This window comes from Dermacentor variabilis, chromosome 8 (genome assembly GCF_050947875.1).
Source record: "Dermacentor variabilis isolate Ectoservices chromosome 8, ASM5094787v1, whole genome shotgun sequence".
NCBI classification, from domain to species: domain Eukaryota; kingdom Metazoa; phylum Arthropoda; class Arachnida; order Ixodida; family Ixodidae; genus Dermacentor; species Dermacentor variabilis.
In genome coordinates, this window is record NC_134575.1 from 39558270 (window position 1) to 39576824 (window position 18555).

Below are 18555 nucleotides of genomic sequence, written 5' to 3' on the forward strand. Positions count from 1 at the left end.
TCTGTGCCGTGCGTTAAACAGCTTCGCTAGTCATCCACATTCATAGAGTGGAATGGCGCCAGACGTTTTTCTTTACATATATTAGTGTAATACCGAGCATGTGTTGGCGGGCTAGTTGGTTAAGCATGATTACAAAGACGGCGTCGAATAAAACAACACACAAAGAAGGGGGACACGAGACAGCACGTAGGCGCCTACGTGCTGTCTCGTGTCCCCCTTCTTCGTGTGTTGTTTTATTCGGCGCCGTCTTTGTAATTAGTGTAATACAGTGCAGGCGAAGGCTCAAGCCAGTGGGAGGGGGAATAAAAAGAATTTTCAAGAACTGCTGCGACTTATGACGTTCACGAGGGTGGAGACTTTAACTGTATAGATATCTTCTTGCTACACCGTGGTCTCTTTCTTACGTAACCACCTCCCCCTCCCTACCCCATGAGCACTTTGAAACCTTGGTATTTTTTTTACCATGGTCTCTTCGCTACGACGCAACTTTGATGCCCGATCAATTTTAAAGAGAACAGCAAATTTAATGCGTCCGTCGGCAGCCGTTCTATGTCGGGGGGAGGGGAGGGGGAAGGTGGAGAGCATCGCTATCACGTCAGAGAGATGTCCGCATTGCCTTCGCGACGTTGACCGCGATATGACGTTGACAATTTGACACTTACGGTTGTGCCAAACGGGGATGGCAAGCAATATTTGTGGAACGAATGCGTCTTTTGAAGTACACGTGGTCACAGATGCACACCCAACAGGTTGATGATGATGAAAAACTTTACAGGTTATATTTGTGGAGATATTCCGTTTGATGAATCTACCATATGCTCGAGGTAAAGAATAAGGGTTGTTGTTGTTGTTGTTGTTGTTGTTGTTGTTGTTGTTGTTGTTGTTGTTGTTGTTGTTGTTGTTGTTGTTGTTGTATTTGAATTTTGCTATTTATTGAAGCAGAAAGACATCAATCGTGGAAAATGGGAAATAGTAGGACAATCGTTTTGTGTCGAAGAGGTAGTCATAAATGGCTCGGCAAACGTATCTGTGGCTGTATCCTGACGCCCATGCTCCAAGTGAGAGTAGATCAGTACTCCATAAATTCAGCCCGTGATTGCCGAGGGGTATGTCCAAACATCGTGGTCGCTGAGCGGAAAACCGACGACACGATAGAAAAAAAAAACAATGATGCTGATCATGCCTAGAACCAAAGTTCATTCACTTCACTTCGTCTTTGTCTTCGGCCAAACGAGCAACGTGATCCACCCATACTTTAACAATCTGTCACCGCTTTTAACGTGTCGTGTAAATAAGTTTGGTGGTCAGAGGAATTTCCGCTGTGACACTCACAATAAATCCAACTCTTTTTTTTTTCTCGCTTTTTTTAGTCACGAGTTTAAAAATTCTTCATAGGGCAGAACCCTGGGCGACTCGGCAAGAGGGCTCATCGAGAAGAATAAGAAGAGGAAGAAGAATATATCCTAGCACTTGTGCGGTCTGCCATTGTAAGTGGCTGAAATCCCCGACAGCCTTCTTTTTCCTACTGAGTCAGGTAAGAGTCGCTGTATCGCTCTTACGTTCTTAATGCAACAGGAACAACATTGATTTGAAATTTCAGGAATAGCAGTGCCTGTCAAGGATGTTACAGGAGCCCCGTGCCACCGTCAGCGCGAACTTAATTTACTACCCGTCACAGTGCCATAAGAACAGTCGGGCAATAGGAGGAAAGGGATTTATGTGAAAGTACAACTTACGTTCAACTAAGCATCGGACTCACATGGATACAAGCATGCGTACTGGTAGCACGCTAGAAAGCTCTTTGTCAGGCTGAGCTCAGTGCCTTCCTTGGAGCAATTCCGCCCTTTTTCCTTCCTTCTGTGCCTGGATGTAATCAAAATTACAAAGCTGGGGGGAACTGCAGTCACGTGATACTCGCGTAAAGCTCTCCAGGAAGAGCCAGCTTTGATAGAACAATTAACGTTGCATTGGGACTAGCCATCCACGAGCGCATGTCGGGCTGCATCCATCCCACAGACTATAGCAGATGCTTCCCGCTTGTTTATTTTGCTCTTAGACTAAATTGACGAAGCTTGACTCTCTTTCTCAACGTAGGTAAGATGGTGGACACCGTTGGAGCTGCAAGAAAGGCACTGCGACCAAACAGGGCGATGCCGAGCTTGCGCGGCGTTCGCCTGGCCGACCTCGAAGGAACGAGGGGCGTCGTCACCGGCTCAGCCATCGACTACAGGTCGCCCTGTACGGCGGGCGAGCACCGCACATGCCGCATCGTCTGCCAGCTGTCCGTCTGGAACGACGTTCTCTCGGACGCGTACTTGGAACTGCGCAAGGATCCAGGCCGAGTAGGGTTCCTGTCTCTGGTGACCCTCGAACAGGCTTACCCGTCCGCCGCCGAAGACCGCAAGCTGCACCGGTGCGCCACGCTCGTCTACTGGCTACTCAAGACGCACCGCTGCGTCGCCAGCGTCGACGTCAACTTGCGCAGTCTCGGTGCGCATTACGCGCTCGTCTTCGCGGCACTTCGAGGGAACCCGTCCGTCAAGCACCTGAAGCTCGGCTTGTGGACTTACTGGAGCGATCACCAGGAGCCCCGCGCCATCGCCTCCTGCCTGGAGAACATCGAAGAGCTCGAGTGTCGCCTCTTTCCCGACTGGCCGTCGCAAATCCTCTCCGCGCTGACGATCCTGCTGAGGAACACACCGTCCTGCTCGCTGACCTCAATCAAGATTCCCAAGCTACCTCTGCGGAACCACAAGGCCGGCGAACTGTTGGAGGTGCTGGTGACGAACAAGGCGCTGAAGAAGCTGTCGATTCGCGGCTCCGACCTGACCACAGCTTGGATCAACCACCGCCACAAGTTTCGGAGGCATTTGGTCAACACTGGCTCGTTAACGGCGCTGAGCGTCTCGGATCTGGTCGAAATGCGCAAGGACGTCTTCAAGTGGCTTCTCGAATGTCTGCGGGAGAACCGGACGCTAACGCACGTCGCTCTGCAACGCATCGTCGTCGACGCAGACAGCGTGACCGTCGTGGCGAAGATTCTCGCCGAGAATGGCGTACTGCGCTGCTTCAACATGTCAGAAATGCGAGCGGATTCCGAAGCGCAGCGGGTAGACTTCGACAGCTGGCTGCCGGCGCTCGCCGATAACGAGACGTTGGAGGAATTTACGCTGCCACTGAGCGCCTGGAATCAGCAGATGTGGAAGCGGTTCTTCGTCACGCTACCGACGAAGAGGGCCATGAGAAAAATCACGATCGAAATCACCCAGGACGACTACCATTCCATGCCTACGGTGTACGGAGTCCTTGAAGAAACGCCGGGAGTGGGACGCTTGGTCTTCTTCAAGCGCCTGAACCCGCTGAGCAGTTCCGACACGATGTGGAACGAGCCGTCTCAGTGTCACGCCTGGTTGTTCCACAACACTCGGGACGTCTTTACTGCGATTCTGCGGCAGCTGCCTTCGCTCAGTCACGTGACCTGCGCGCAGTTCCGCATATCCGCCGACCTCCTCGATCAAGCCACGTCCGCGACGATAACGTCGTACGTACGGACGACCCGCACGCTGAAGAGGCTCTGTCTCGCCTGCTTCTCCCTCGAAACCGGCGCCGACAACGCGGTGGGCTTCTGGAGCGACGTTATCGAGTCGCTCGCCGCTAATACGAGCTTGACGACGGTGGCGCTGAAGCCCAGGTACATTGCGGAACATGCCATTCAGAGTCTGGCGAACGTGCTCAAGTCGAGCCGCAACATCCACACGGTGCAGATAGACTTCGAGGAGAGCGCGGACGCTGACGCCTTCGTGCGAGCTTTGTCTGCCGGACTGGCGGAAACGTACGTGCTGCTCGGCATCATCTTGAGCGGCTACTGCGACAGCCGAGTTCCGAGAGAGTGGTTCACCGTGCGTGACACTGCTCGCCGGAACTCCTGCTTGGTGGCGCTAGCTGCCGAATTTGTGAGCGGTCATCGACGCGACAGGTACGCGAAACGCGGGAATCGGGAATAGCTTTTTTTTTGCAGTTTGTTAAAACCTCGCCGAGTTTTTCTTGACGTTAGCGAGGGGAACGCTGCGTTCGCCGAAGAGTGCGGACGTGCCTCACATGCGCTCCGTGATTTTGGGGTTCTTTGACCCGGTTAATCCCATCGGACTACCGAAATTTTGGTCGGAATCAACGTCGGAAGTGAAGAGGACCACGAGGATACCAATTTCAAGCCGGTGGGTCCATTTTTTCGGATTTTATCGGCATTTGAAGTTCCCACGTGGTCGGCAGGGCGTTCCGTACGGGGCTCCGCGGCCTTCCCGGCTTCGGCCCGCGGTGAAGACGCATCGGAGCGATGTCCCGAACGAGCAATCCGAGCTACGACCAACCCGTGACCTTACGACCGACAAGATTTTCGGCTGAATCCCAGGAAAACATGGAAGAAGACTTCCACGACACCATCGAAGTGGCCCACATGCGGCAAGACCGAGACGGCCTCGCTGCAACAGGGATCCAAGCCCCGGGACGCAGCACCTCACCGATCCAACGCTCACAAGTAAGCGGAATCGACAGAGAAAAAGAAGACGACTGGATAGTCGCCATGTCGAAGAAACAACGGAAACGCCGAGACGGCGGCGGCAAGCAGCAAGTCTTGGCGGGAAACGGCCTAGATTGCGCGCCTTTTTCAGGGGCGACGAAGAACGCAGCTGGCGCGCCAGCCGCGGCGGAGAAGAAGGAGAGGGAGGGAGCGCCGAGGCGACGCCTGCCTCCACTCCCCAGAGACGACTTTAAAATCGTCCTCCGGCCGAGAGGACTCGCAGTCAGAGACTTGCACCAACACCACGTGGCGCGGGCGGTAGTCGCGGCTACCGAGCGGGGATGTAAGGAAGAAGACCTGATCATCCGGCTGCGCAATGGATCGAACATCATAATTGTGAGCACCAGCAACGAAGAAGCGGCCAAGAAGATTATGCGCATCAAGCAGCTGAGCTTCGGAGGCAAGAACTACGCCGTAAACGCACACGTGGCGGCGCCGGACGGCACGCTACGCGGGGTGATCCACGGAGTGGATCCGGAGACTTCGCCCGAGGAACTCAAGGCAAGCCTCAGAGTTCGCACGCAAGGCGTGAAGATCCTAACAGCCAGAATGCTCGGGAGATCCAGCACGGCCATCATCACCTTCGACGGCCCCACCCTCCCGAAGCAAGTTCTCTACCACAGCGGAGAATTTTGGTGCTACCCGTACCGGCCCACGAGGCAGGTATGCTACACCTGCGGCCAACAGGGGCACCGAATGGACGTCTGCCCGAATCCGGAGACTAGGGCCTGCAGACAGTGCGGCCTCCAGAACCCGGCGGCAGACCACCCATGCACACCCAAATGCCTGCTGTGTGGCGGCGACCACGTGGCGGGCACGAGAGACTGCAAACAGCGACTCAAGTCGGCGAGCGAGCTGCGGTGGGGCCCCCTGCAGCAGCAACGCCGTAGCCGGGGCCGCAGCCGGGGAAGAACACCAAGATGGTTCCGTGACGAGAGTCAGGAGTCGGGCCGGAGCAGCCGCGGGGGCAGCCGGAACCGGAGCCAGAGCCGGGGATCCGAAAGGGACGAGTCCTTCCCACCCCTGGGCGGCAACGGCAAGCAACAGCAGAAGCAGACGCAAGGGCAGAAACAGCAAAAGAGGAAGAGCGGCGGCGTTAAGGTGAGCTGGGGAGACGGCCCTCCCAAATCACTCTTTGCTCCGCACTCGAACACAAACAACACACAAACCGCACGCGAGAAACAGCTAGCGGAGGAAAATACGACACTTAAACGTGAACTTGAGCAGCTTAGGAAGCAGCTAAGCGAAGTTATCAGAGAACTACGTGAATCGAGGACAGGCTATGCCCCGCCTAGGACTCTGACCCCACCGCCTAGGGCGATGGAGACGGGGCAACAACACCACGAGGGAGGGACCTCCAACGATGCCCTTAAAACCTTCATGATGAACATGCAGAGGCAGATGCAAGAGCAGATGCAGCAGTTAAAAAGCGAAATGCAGCAGGGACAACAAAAGTTCGCCCTGTTAGAACAGAATGTCAGGACGCACATCAAGAGCCAAAACACACAGAGAATAACCAATGATGCTAGAGACAGATTACTTAACGAACGCAGGTTCGGCACAGAAACCCCCAACGCAAATAATGGTAACCCATCATGGCAGAACGCCTCCAACAATTAGAGATGTGGCAGTGGAACTGCAGGGGGTACAGGCAAAAACAAGGCCTCCTGCAGCAATTCATCTATGCCAGAGGAACCCCACCAGACGTAATTATGCTACAGGAAACAAACTGCACCCCTACGCTTAGGGGCTACACGTGTCAGGAAAATGGCCGTACGGCAACTCTCATTAGCAAGCAAGTAGTAGCCATAGCACATAACGAAATAAAGGACACCCGGATCGAACACGTGATCACGGAGATAATCCCCAAAAAGAAAGCACGATCTAAAAGCACTTATATTATAAACCTATACAGCCCGCCCAGACAGAAAGATGGGGACTTTATTAGGCTCTTTACGGAGGCGAAAAAGTTCGCGGGGAACAACACCCTAGTGATAGCAGGTGATTTCAACGCCAAGAGCCCGAGGTGGGGCTACAATAAAGACGACAAGAAGGGACGTGGCATTTGCGCTGCAGCAGAACAGGCAGAGTGCGAATTGCTAACCGACGAACACCACCCAACTAGACAGGGGAACAGCGTCAGTTCAGACACGTGCCCTGACTTAACCTTCGTAAGGGGCGCCAGACAAGCAGAATGGGAGAACCTGCTCGAGAACCTTGGAAGCGACCACCACATAATAAGGATCAGCACAACCGCAAACAATATCAAGCGGAAAATAGGCAAGGTCCGCCTAACGGACTGGGACGCCTTCAGAGCACACTGCAAGCAGATCAAGGGCGACATTGTATCTGCGGAGGAGTGGAGCCAGCAACTCAGACAGATCCAAGAACTCTATACTAAAGAGGTGGATAGAACCGAACAAACTCCGGAGGTGGACAAGCGGCTCCTCAAGCTATGGGAGGCGAGACGCGGCCTCACCAAGCATTGGAAAAGACAGAAGTTCAATAGGAAGCTAAAGATTAAAATAGCCGAAATAACTAAACAAGCGGAGGAGTATGCAACGCAGCTGGCTAGGCAAGGATGGCAGCAATTCAGCAACGCGCTGAACGGCACCCTCAGCACGGCCAGGACGTGGCAGATCCTCAAGTCCCTCATGGACCCGAGCAAGAACAAATCAGAAAGCGGCAAATCGATTCAGAGGCTGGTGCACCAGTACACGGGCACAGACGAACAGCTACTCGAGGAAGTCCGGGTCAAATGCTACGGCAAAGACCAGGTCGAAAGCTACCAAGAAGAGTACCAGGGCGAAGAGAATCCCACCATGGATCGGCCCATAACGAGAGAGGAAGTCGTCGAGGCGATCAGGTCGGCAACAAAAAACACAGCAGCGGGGGCGGACAGAATCAAGAACTCGCTCATCAGAAACCTCAGCGATGGCGCCATAGATCAGCTCACAGCCTACTTCAACAAGCTCTGGCACGAAGGAAAAGTGCCGGCCGAGTGGAAACACGCGGTAGTGGTAATGATCCCGAAGCCAGGCAAGAAACTCCAGGTCGAGAACCTCAGGCCGATCTCCCTCACGTCGTGCCTGGGCAAGATGTACGAGAAAGTAATCACAAAAAGGATCCAGTCGCACCTAGAGAGGACCCAACTGTACCCAGACAGCATGTACGGGTTCAGAGCCCACCTGTCTACGCAGGACGTACTACTCCAACTCAAGGAGGAGGTACTCGAGAAAATGCCGAGAAGTGGCGAAAACGTTGTCATGGCCCTCGACATAAAGGGAGCCTTCGACAACGTGAGCCACGCCGCCATCATGGAAGGCATCAACAACACCAACTGCGGGGGAAGAACCCACAACTACATCAGGGCCTTCCTGAGCGACAGAACAGCGACCGTGGGACTAGGCGAGCTGAGAAGCGACGTCTTCACCACGCCTTGCAAAGGAACACCCCAAGGCTCCGTGATATCGCCCGTCCTGTTCAATATGGCGATGATCGGGCTAGCAAGACGCCTCAAGGAAATCCCGGGCATCCAACATGCGATGTATGCCGACGACATCACGGTGTGGGTCACCCAAGGATCGTTAGGGGAGAAGCAGGACAGACTACAAGAAGCTGCGACCTGCGTAGAGACCTACGTCAGGGAGAGAGGCCTCAGATGTTCAACGGAGAAATCGGAAATCATCAGGATCGGAAGAAATCCTACCAAAGCCTCGCTGGAAGTAGTTCTAGAGGGGCAATTGATCCCAGAGCGGAACATGGTACGAATCCTAGGCATGTGGCTGCAGAGCAGCCGAAAATGCAGCCATACCATCAGCCTGCTGAGAAGAGCCGCGGAGCAGGTTGGCAGAATGATCAGTAGAGTCTCTCAGAGAAGGTACGGGATGAAAGAAGAAGATACCCTCAAACTCGTCGACAGCCTAATCGTTAGCAGAGTTATGTACTCCTTGCCCTACCACGCAACAACAAAGGCGGAGCGAGAGCAAGCCGACTGTATCCTCAGGAAGGCATACAAGATTGCTCTACACCTACCCAGAAACGCATCAAACGAGAAGCTACTCCAACTCGGAATCAGCAATACCTTCGATGAGCTTGCCGAGGCTCGATTGGGGGCACAACTCATCAGACTCAGAGGCTCCTCTACGGGAAGGGCGCTCCTGAGAAGGTTGGGTCGGAACACGTGCGGACTGGTAGACAGATACGCGGACGTACCGGACGACCTTAGAAAGACCTTTACTGTAGGACCCCTGCCTAAAAACATGGATCCTAACCTACACGAGGACAGACGAACAGCAAGGGCCGAGCAGCTAGAAACGAGGCTAGGCCGGTCAGAGAACACAGTCTATACGGACGCCTCCATGTACGTACATGCAGGGAAGCGCTTAGCCGCTACGGTGGTAGCTAATAGCACAGGAGACATGGCCACATGCGCCTCAGTGGAGGTCGTGGGCATAACGGAGGCCGAGGAAATTGCCGTCGCGCTGGCGGTAGCAGAAGGCTATAGGCAAGGCCGATCCCTAAACATCTTAACAGACTCGAAAGACACGTGTAAAAACTATACAAAGGGCAGAATTTGCGGCATCGCCCTCAGGATAATCAGTGGGGCAGCAGCCTCTGCTGAGCAGACACCCATCCAACACATAATCTGGGTCCCAGGCCACGCAGGCGTAGCGGGGAACGAAAGAGCAGACAGCCTAGCTCGAGGGCTTACATACCGAGCAGGCATGTCAGATGTTCTGGAGCTTCAGCTACTGGCATGCGAGGGGGGATACACAGAAACATTACAACTATACAGGGGGACTAGATTCAAGTACCCACCACCACACAAAGCCCTCACGAGGGAGGAAGCAGTCGGCTGGCGTAGGCTACAAACGAACTCCTTCCCCAACTTGTACATCTATAACAAGATGTCACCAACACAATACAGAGCAAACTGCCCCTGGTGCGGCGACACACCCACACTATACCACATCACATGGGAGTGCGAACGAAATAAAGCATTCCACCAACACGAATTCCCGAGTGCGGAGCAATGGGAGAGCCGGCTCACCAGCAGCGAGCTCGCGGCCCAAAGGGCCTTAGTGCGGCACGCTGCTGATGCAGCGCGACTCAGTGGAGCCCTGGACTAGGGGCCCAACCTTGCTGAAGAGAAGCCTCAAGTCGCCGGCGCCAAGAAAGACGACGGAGGCTTCGAATCCGCGAATCTCTTAAACGATCTCATTAAAAGTTTTCTACTACTACTACTACTACTACTACTTGACGTTAGCAGTTCCGCCGAGCTGAGGGAGAGAGAGCTGTGAAAGTGAAAGCAGACTATAAAAATAGCATCGCGCAGCATAGTGACATGGCGAGGGTGGGTGGAGCCTAGCGGGGAGAAGGAGGGACGCGTTCACTACTGAGGAACGCGGCCCGGAAGCGTGCCTTCTCCTGTGGTGGGCGAGGCAGGAGCGTCCGGTGAGGGAGGAGGGGCGTTCTCCAGCGGCTACTTTTTTATAGAGTGCCTCGCCCGCCGCTCCCTACAGAGTGGAGACAACCGCGGAGTCTGCAACGGTGTTGGCCACGCGAATCGCGGGCGCCGTAGGGATGCATTGCCGGCGCTCGTGTGTTTTGTGTGTGGTTTGGCACTACCGTTGCATCACGCATCGCCTTTGCTATTATGTCGACCGGAAGGTTACCGTACCTTGCACATATGTTTGATAAGTTATTGCAACCCCTTTATCAAGAGAACATTGCATGTAGAAACTATGCAAGTAGTATATTGTTCAACGAAACTTGAAGGGACCGAGGAATACGTTCCTGTTAAAAAGAGTTCTGTTTACGGAGAAGGATGTGCAGAGGTGCAGCGCTATATGTCCTACACCCTATTAACATTGTTAGACAAGTTAGAAATAAAGAAAAGAACGTAACAGGCAGTTCATCGCTTCAATTTAGCGCGCTAGATGACTTCTGAAAAGGCTAGGCTTCTCTAGTTTGGATTTCTACGACAAACCGGCGACGTATCAAGGCAATTGCATCTCTTAGGGCTTGACTCGGTGGCTGAATTAGCACGAGGTCGTATTGGTGGAGTCAAAATTATCGAAAGGCGCACTGTGAGGTGTCCGAAATTTCAGGCTTTGTCATTTTGGGCTGTATAAGGCCGCCAATCTGCCGACACTGCAAGAAGATTATATGCAGTGAATATGCACGAAATTCTTGCTTGCTCGAACCTTTGCCACAACATTTTAAGGGTGGCTTCCTGCTTAGAATGCATGTGATATAAAATAAAACAATCAAATTTGAGCCTTTCCAGGAAAAAAAAAATTAAGAGCTTGCTTCTGTTGTTCCAGGTACTGAGAGCTCGGATATTTTTGGTTCTCATTAACGGGAGTTCCTTTTTTTTTCACTTTGTTTGCATTATCCAAATACAAAACAACCAAATATAGAAACTGCTCCGTTTAACCGGCAATTCAGTTTAAGCAATTTCAGCTTACTAATATTCTACTTACGTGGAAGGGATGTCATTAAGCGTCGGCTTAATTCGTCACATCTCGTAGCGTGAGTGCACAAGAGAACATACACGCGCAATATTTCTTAACGCCAACGGCCCCGGAATGAAATGGGCGAATTTATGACATTCAATTAACCGTTTTACGAAACCGTTGCTTCACTTAGATTCCAGGGCTGAATGTCTTGATATTGGTGCCCAGTGACTTTGTTTCTCGAAATTGGTTCCTATAGTGGATACGGCTCGCGAAGTTGCCAGGTACAAATCGTTAATTACAATGTATACTATGCAGTATTTAGCTAAAACTTAAATTATACAAATGAGCAGCTAATTTTTCTCGTGCAATTTCCGGATTTTTCTTTTTCTGGTATAACGAAGCTCAAGGACTAAAACTGTGCCGTCTGTTACACAGCATATGAACGAGTGCTAACCTCATTTGACGTTCTGACGGTTTTCCCTTATTCAATGGGTCGCGGGAGGCGAGCTGCTGTGTCCACGGGCCCCGAGCAAGTTGTGCGCACTCTAGCTGCTTCCTAACAACAACAACAACAACAACAACAACAACAACCACAACAACAGCTACTACTACTACTACTACTACAACAACAAAGCAATAATTACTACTACTACTAACTATTACTGCTACTACTACTACTACTACTACAATGAGAACTACTACTGCAACTACAACAACAAAACAACAAATACTACTACTACTACTACTACTAACTACGACTACTACTACTACGACTACTACTACTACAACAGCAAAACAACAACTACTACTACTGCTACAACGCGTGCAACTCCTGCAGATACTGCGCCGGAGCCCTGGAACGCATGCACAGCCATCCCGCGCTGCTCGGACAGGTCGCCAAGCTGGCGTCCGTCGGCGAAGTCGACGCAGCCGCCTTGGTGCGCGAGGCCCTCGAGAGCATCCAGGGCATCCACGCGTTCATGAGGCTCGCCGGCGTGGTGAAGGAGCGGGTGCGGTGCCGCCCCGGCACAGAAGCCGGCGGCGCACAGCTGGACGGCCTCGACGACAACTGCTGGAGGCTCGTGAGGCGATACCTGAGGCTGGACGACGTCGCGGACTCCGCGCCGCTGCCGTCGAGTTCGTAGGCTATCGTTCAAAGCCCAGCGGCGAGCGTCCGAGCTGGCAATCCCACCGGGCGCGTATATTCTATTGGCTTACAGCTCTCTCGCCCCTTCGTGTTTTTGTTTGTTCGTTTCTAATGAAAGGTAGACGCTTTGATCGACATTTACGAGTGTTACATGTGTCGCGTACGGAGAACTCCTCGGCTAATGAAGGCCTGCAGTCTCCGGTTGAAGGAAACCCTTTAAATATGACACCCAAGGGGCACGCAATCCGCAATCCGCCCCGTTTCAAAGCAGATGCCAAGAAGCCGCCTTATCATCGCTGTCAAGAGCACGCGAGGAATTGCGTGTCTTCGTCAGAGGCGGGAGCCTGCACCATCTCGCAGGTGCTTCGCCGAAGCGCCTGCCAGGATACATCCGTGCAAAGCAACCTTTCGGAACAAAACGGTGTGCACCCTGCGGTGGAGAGGCGCTTGTAAAGAAAGAAAAAGAAACCGAGCACCGAATGAAATAGCCCCCGCTGTTCGACTCGTACTCAATTCACGAATTCCGCATTTGAAGCTGTCGAATATTCGTCTAGGATAAGGTCGCCGATGCCGCATGGTTAACAGCCGTTGAGTCGTTGAGTAAGCATGTCTCATTTTGGGTAGCCTATAAATTCGCTCTCTCGATTTAGAAAGAAAGACGCAAACGATTTTTTTTCCGAATCCCATCATGTTTAGTCTTCATCTAAACGAGTCGCGGTGCTTTAGTATTGTCCTTAGCTCTTTCAACAAGCACGATATGGTACTGCATGCACCTGAGACGTGCGGATCCATTTTTCTTTTTTCACTTTTTGCATTACTGTCATTACCACCGTGCTACAGATGTGATCGTACTTGGCTTTGTTTCTCATTTACAAGCTTGGCTAGCGTGTTCGTGGCTAGCGTGTTCTTTTCTCGCGCTACATGCACATGAGCTCATCATCTTTACTGGCACTGGAAAGAGACAGAGAGAGAATCAACTTTTACACTGAGCCTTTAGTAACGGTTGGTGCGCGCTGGCACCAAATGCGGTGGAACCTTCTTCTCAGGTCCCATATGCGTCCAGCAATTCCTGGCCAGGAATTGCTGGCCAGAAAAAAAAAAGCCACCTTCATCGGCTCACCCGCGCACTCTTTCAGTCGTACTTACACATACGACGCATGGTCACGGTGTTATCGCACTTGAACTTTATACAGAACATCACGGCGACGGCGACGGCAGAAATGCGCCTAGAGTGTCCATGCAATTGGCTATCGCAATAACGGTGCGGAATTCGCTCATTAGCAAATGACCGTACTTGTGTGATAAATATGAGAGAAAACACCGAGTTTCTTTTTACGAGGCGATCACACGTCACAGTGGAACTTGACATGCGAATGAAACGCACCCTACATATTGAATGCTGCGTTTAATGCTGAATGACAGGTATACGTGACACGCCCAGCTCCAGCGCTGGCTCGTTCACTCTCAAATTTCGCACGGAGATGCAATATCGTGACGCATGAAGTTTAAGGAAAGTTTGGAAGAAGTAGTTAGCCGTCTCGTCAAGGAATAAACCACAATATCGTGTCGCGTACGGCGATGCTAGGTTAAACAATTTTGATTCTGCTTTAGCCAAAGCCACCCTTCCCCCGCCGCCCAAACTTCGTAAAAGAACAACGCCCTCAAGAAAGAAAAGAAAGAGACATCTCGGTGAAAAGTCCCTCTACACTCCTATATTTTTCCCTTCTCCACGATTCGTGGCACCCCTATTGGCCGACTGGCGTCACGTGGGAAGGGCGCGCCGTCTTCGCTTGTTCACTCTCTCGCGGCGTAGCCATTTTTCGGCGAAATCGTGAACGGGCAGGTGTGACGCCCTTGTGGTTCGTTAGTGTTGTGCACGACGCGGGTTGTGCGCGTCGTGGCTTTAATATTTCATGACGATAACAACCATGGTCGTTCTTGCCGCGGTGTTAATGTGTTCGTGCTGTTCCTACAGTCGCCGTGACCTGCACTCAGCCTTCACATGCCAGAACCGATTCGGCGGAAACAGGAAGCTCTTCGCGATACCGCCCAGCAAGCGTGATATTGCGAGAATGAATACCTCGGATACGCCAAACTGACCGGAAAAATACGTCAAGCTCTGACACTCGTCGCGACTGTGCGAAGTAATCTTGCGAATACTATGAAGTAACAGTATATCAGTCGGTTGGAATTTTTAGCTGTGCGCTATTACCTTTTGGTTGTCATGCCCTTGTACGTTTAGCATGTTCCTTGCAACGACACCATCGCCTCACTGTGGGAGATGTTTCCCTACTCTGCGCGTTCACGGGAAGAAAGCGTGTGAGCATGTTGCAGCGTACACCGAACAAGGCCACGAGAAGCTGCGCGATGACGTCACACTTCGATGTGGACATTGTACCACCGGTGCTGCCAGTATGTACACGTGCACCATCTACATGGTGCGAGCTGCTCACCTGAAGGACACGGACATGCCGTATCGTGTTTGTCGGTCAGGTTGTCCCCGTTTGACGAACCTATGCACGGTAGAGCTCTGTTGCGGGACCGCGAAATCTTTGTTTTCGGGAGACACTCCCGGCGAATCGAAAAACACGAAGTCGCAGAGGCCATCATCCGGATGGCACAAGGGTTCTGGGCCATCCACGGCAGTGCACACCGTCAATGGTCGGGCGTGACCTGTAACAGCTGACGTTGATGACACATGAGGCGGGTACGCTCTGCGGAAATCAGGAAAGCCGATGCATGTTTTCCAAAAGCGAAAAAAGGAATAGGCCGAGGTCATCGGAGGACAATGGCCGAAGTGAAACGATAGCTTTCCGGCGAAGCTGCTCAGATATGGTGCTGCTCCACCAATGCCTGGTTATACTCTATGGCTACTCTTGAAATCAATTTACGCATTAGATATGCTTGTGCCACGAACACTTATACAACATCCCGATTTTGCAAAACTAATTGTTCGTGTGAAATGAACAAAACCAGTAGGATGTTACATTTCATATCTCTGTCATCAGCGATGCTGAAATTTTATACGCAATCGTCCAACGGAGGCCTGTCTCTCTCAAATCGCCATTGAGTCTCGTGAGGCAAGGTTCCGTTCCCGATCACTTAATCACAGCTCGGCTACATTCTTGACTATATTATGATTTCTGCGCGCTTGCCTGTCCGGATCATGGCCACTTCGAGGAATCTTAGGATATTTTTTTTTTCATTCTTTAAAGACGTGAAAGCTCTGGTGCAATGACACGGGGGGGGGCAGAGAAGATGCGCCTACCGGTTGTGGTCGACGGCGTCTTCGCTCTGTAGATGACCGGATTGACGACGTCTCCTTGACCACTGCTGTCGCTGCCGCCACTTAGCACCTCGTCGTCGTAGTCGTTTCCATCACCCGTTGCTGTAATACCGACCGCGAGAGAACAAATCCAACGTCCGAGTTCGCATTCACCAAAGGACCCTAATGACCACTCGAAACTGCCCTTATAAACAGTGATCAAGAGAAACGCTCAATAAGTGAAGCTTTGAGAGATGTTCAACGTTCCGAAAAGCTCGATGCGTTCTTCTTTTTTCTCCTTCGTACTTTTTCTGCCTGGAGACCACTTGGTCGAAGAAACGTTTGTAGTAATATAGGCTCACTTTCTTGTTGCCGTTCGGCAATGTTGTCTTAACTCTTGAGAGCCGTCAGTTGGAGGTAACAAACCATCGAATCTCTGAAGGCTTAAATACAACAAGTTGAAATAGTATGGATCGCGGTGTTATTTTACTGCGAATTTGTCATTTCTTTCAGCTATGAATCCGGGAGGGTCGTCTCAATAATCCTCACACAGGAAGTCTCGACATTTCCTCAGCTGCTCCGCAAACAGCTATCGCTGTAACAGTGGTCTCCGTGAAACTATTTCCGCGATGTTACCGCAGAACGCGCATACTCACTCACCCAATATGTTACTACACTCTGGCTGGTCACCGCGTCTAGTTCCGAGCGTGGAACAACGGACACATTCACAATAGCGAACGAGGAGCCGTGCAAGCACTTTGCGGGACCCTAACATTCACGTGATCTGAAGAATCTTGGCTTACCATGCGGGAACATAAGCACCAAGGGAACGTAACTGGGCCTATTGTCATCTGGTGTTTGTATCGTTTATGTGCTGGTCGAGCAATCCTTTGGCACCAAATGCGTCGCTTTCATACAGAATCATTTCGCCGAAGAAGGTCGGAGATTGGCTTGACTACTTGCCCAAAAATTTGGACTAAACGGAATTGAGAGGAAGCGAAGGACTACAACGCTATTCATTCACGATCCGTGATAGCATGAGTGCAGCTATAAATAAATATGTAAATAGAGAAATAAGTGACACTGCAACGAAGTCAACAGACGCCACTATCCGTGCAAGTCATTTTTATCTCCGACGGCAAGTTATCCCTAGGGATTTTACTGGTTTGCGAAGAATCTTGTCTGAAGCTGTTTGTGTGTCATATGAGCCTTCGAGATGTGCAGTCAGTCGGAATTTAATTTGCGATAAAAATAACTATGTAATTATAGCACTCGCTCATGTCATGTTCTCCGAAGGACCTTTGGCTATTTCACCGATTATTTATCTGCATAAGCACGTGTTCCAGGGGTACCATGTGCAAGAAAATTATTTCAGTCGCACTTTTATGAGAAGAGTCAACTTTTTTAGAGCGTGGCATATGCAAACGCTAAGGACGTTGCCCTCGCCAAATACCCCCCCCCGTTAGCTTATAGCATATGTAAATAGCAGGACCCTGTTGAAATACGGACGATGTACAATGCATCCAATGTCTTTACATAAGCAAATACTGCCATTTTGTTTGCGTACGCTATCCTAAATCAGTTTAATAATGAGCTTAGCACCGAGTAATTAAAATGTCATTTTTTATAGTTCTTGTGAGCCTAGCGCAAAATGTGTTTGCTCTCAACTTCTTTTTTTGTGGCTGAATAGATTCTTACAATAGCTTACACGGTTTCACGAATATTCAACACGACAGCTAAGCGAGGTGTTGTGGTGTGCGTTTATTCAACATGTCTACTTGCGACTCAAGTACGTCGAGGGAAGGTGGAAGATTTATTCACAATTCGGCGATGAGCGACAACCAGAGCGTAGCAACATCGAGTATTCCCACTGAACAAGGGAGCCACGGATGACGACATGTTTCATAACGCTGCTTCTTGGCTTACGTAAACAATAAGTACGTACGCTGAACTCGGCAAATGTTCTGTTACACTCTCGTTAGAGAGATATCGCTTTATCCGGGTTATCGCTTTATTCGAACACTTCTGGTTTTCATAGCAGGGGCAGGAACTTGGCGTCGGATTACTTGACGTGCATTGGCGGTGGACTGCGCTTAATTGAGAGTTTTACAAAAGCGTTTCCAACCCAACGTAAGTGCATTACGTATTTAAAGAAATAGTTTTGGCCTCACTGCGCATGTTCCGTACGCGTGTGTCGGTTTCTGCGGTGTGCGCACGCTGTGCTAACGTACGTTGTTGAACGAGTTTAACCACATTGGCTTAATATGCTTGACACCATAACAAATAGCGTTGTCGAACATGGAGGCCGCCCATGGCTCCCACTTCAGCGTGAATACCCGTGATGGCTGCGCTCTCGTTACCGTTGCTTATTAGTAAAAGTTCAAATGAGCTTTCGCTTCCTCTAAACTCACCTCAGCAGTTAGTTATCGAGTGCATAGCGCGTCCAATTTCCGAGATCATTCGGGGATTCCGGCATCCACAGGCCTAATGAGACGCGCCAGCATAGAAAGGACAGCGTGGCTGCTAATGGATTGTCTTGCCTAGGATATGTCTAGCACGAGACACCAGTTGGCGGCCCGCCTTTTAGGGCCTTCCTTATGATTTCGCTCCTGTACCCTAATCTAAGTGTCTTGAAGGGACGCGAAGCGCTAACGTATAGCAAAGGCGCTACCGTTTATCGTACCAGGCGACAAACGCTAATCTGAAACTGTCTAATTACGAAGTGCGAAGCCACAAAACACGCACTGCAGTGCACGGAACAGCACACACGGTAATTCTTCGCGTTGTTTCGTTATCCACTCGGAGAGGCAAACACCGCTGCGACGGCCACACCAAAACGGGACGGCAGCTCCTTGAACCCATCTTTCACGTGATGAGCCCCGACAGACAAGGCAGCTGCGCTCGCGGGCGTAATCAGAAATGTCGCTGATGTCAAAACTGCCTGTCGCGATGCGTTTTAAGATGCGTTTTACAAGCTCCCACACTCCCGGAGTGCCTGCCCTCTGCCCCATCATGACTTCTGGAGAAACCATGCGAGTTGAACAATACACCACTTATGACGACGTAGTACATTTCGTGTCCCGATGACTGTTTTTTATGTCGA

At 51.3% G+C, this 18555-nt stretch overlaps 1 protein-coding gene across 1 annotated transcript; it reads left to right on the forward strand.

Annotated features, from left to right (window-relative positions):
* Positions 1–1419: 1419 nt before the first annotated feature.
* LOC142590085 (uncharacterized) lies at positions 1420–12468 on the forward strand. The gene is made up of 3 exons (XM_075701937.1): positions 1420–1534; positions 2095–3976; positions 11879–12468. The coding sequence occupies exons 2-3, from the start codon at positions 2100–2102 to the stop codon at positions 12183–12185; spliced, it is 2184 nt and encodes a 727-aa protein (XP_075558052.1). The 5' UTR covers positions 1420–1534; positions 2095–2099; the 3' UTR covers positions 12186–12468.
* Positions 12469–18555: the final 6087 nt, after the last annotated feature.

Coding starts and splice junctions, on each gene's coding strand:
- LOC142590085 (XM_075701937.1), top strand. CDS start 2,100: ATGGTGGACACCGTTGGAGCTGCAAGAAAGGCACTGCGACCAAACAGG. Junction 3,977..11,878: donor AGCGGTCATCGACGCGACAG/GTACGCGAAACG, acceptor CAACTCCTGCAG/ATACTGCGCCGGAGCCCTGG.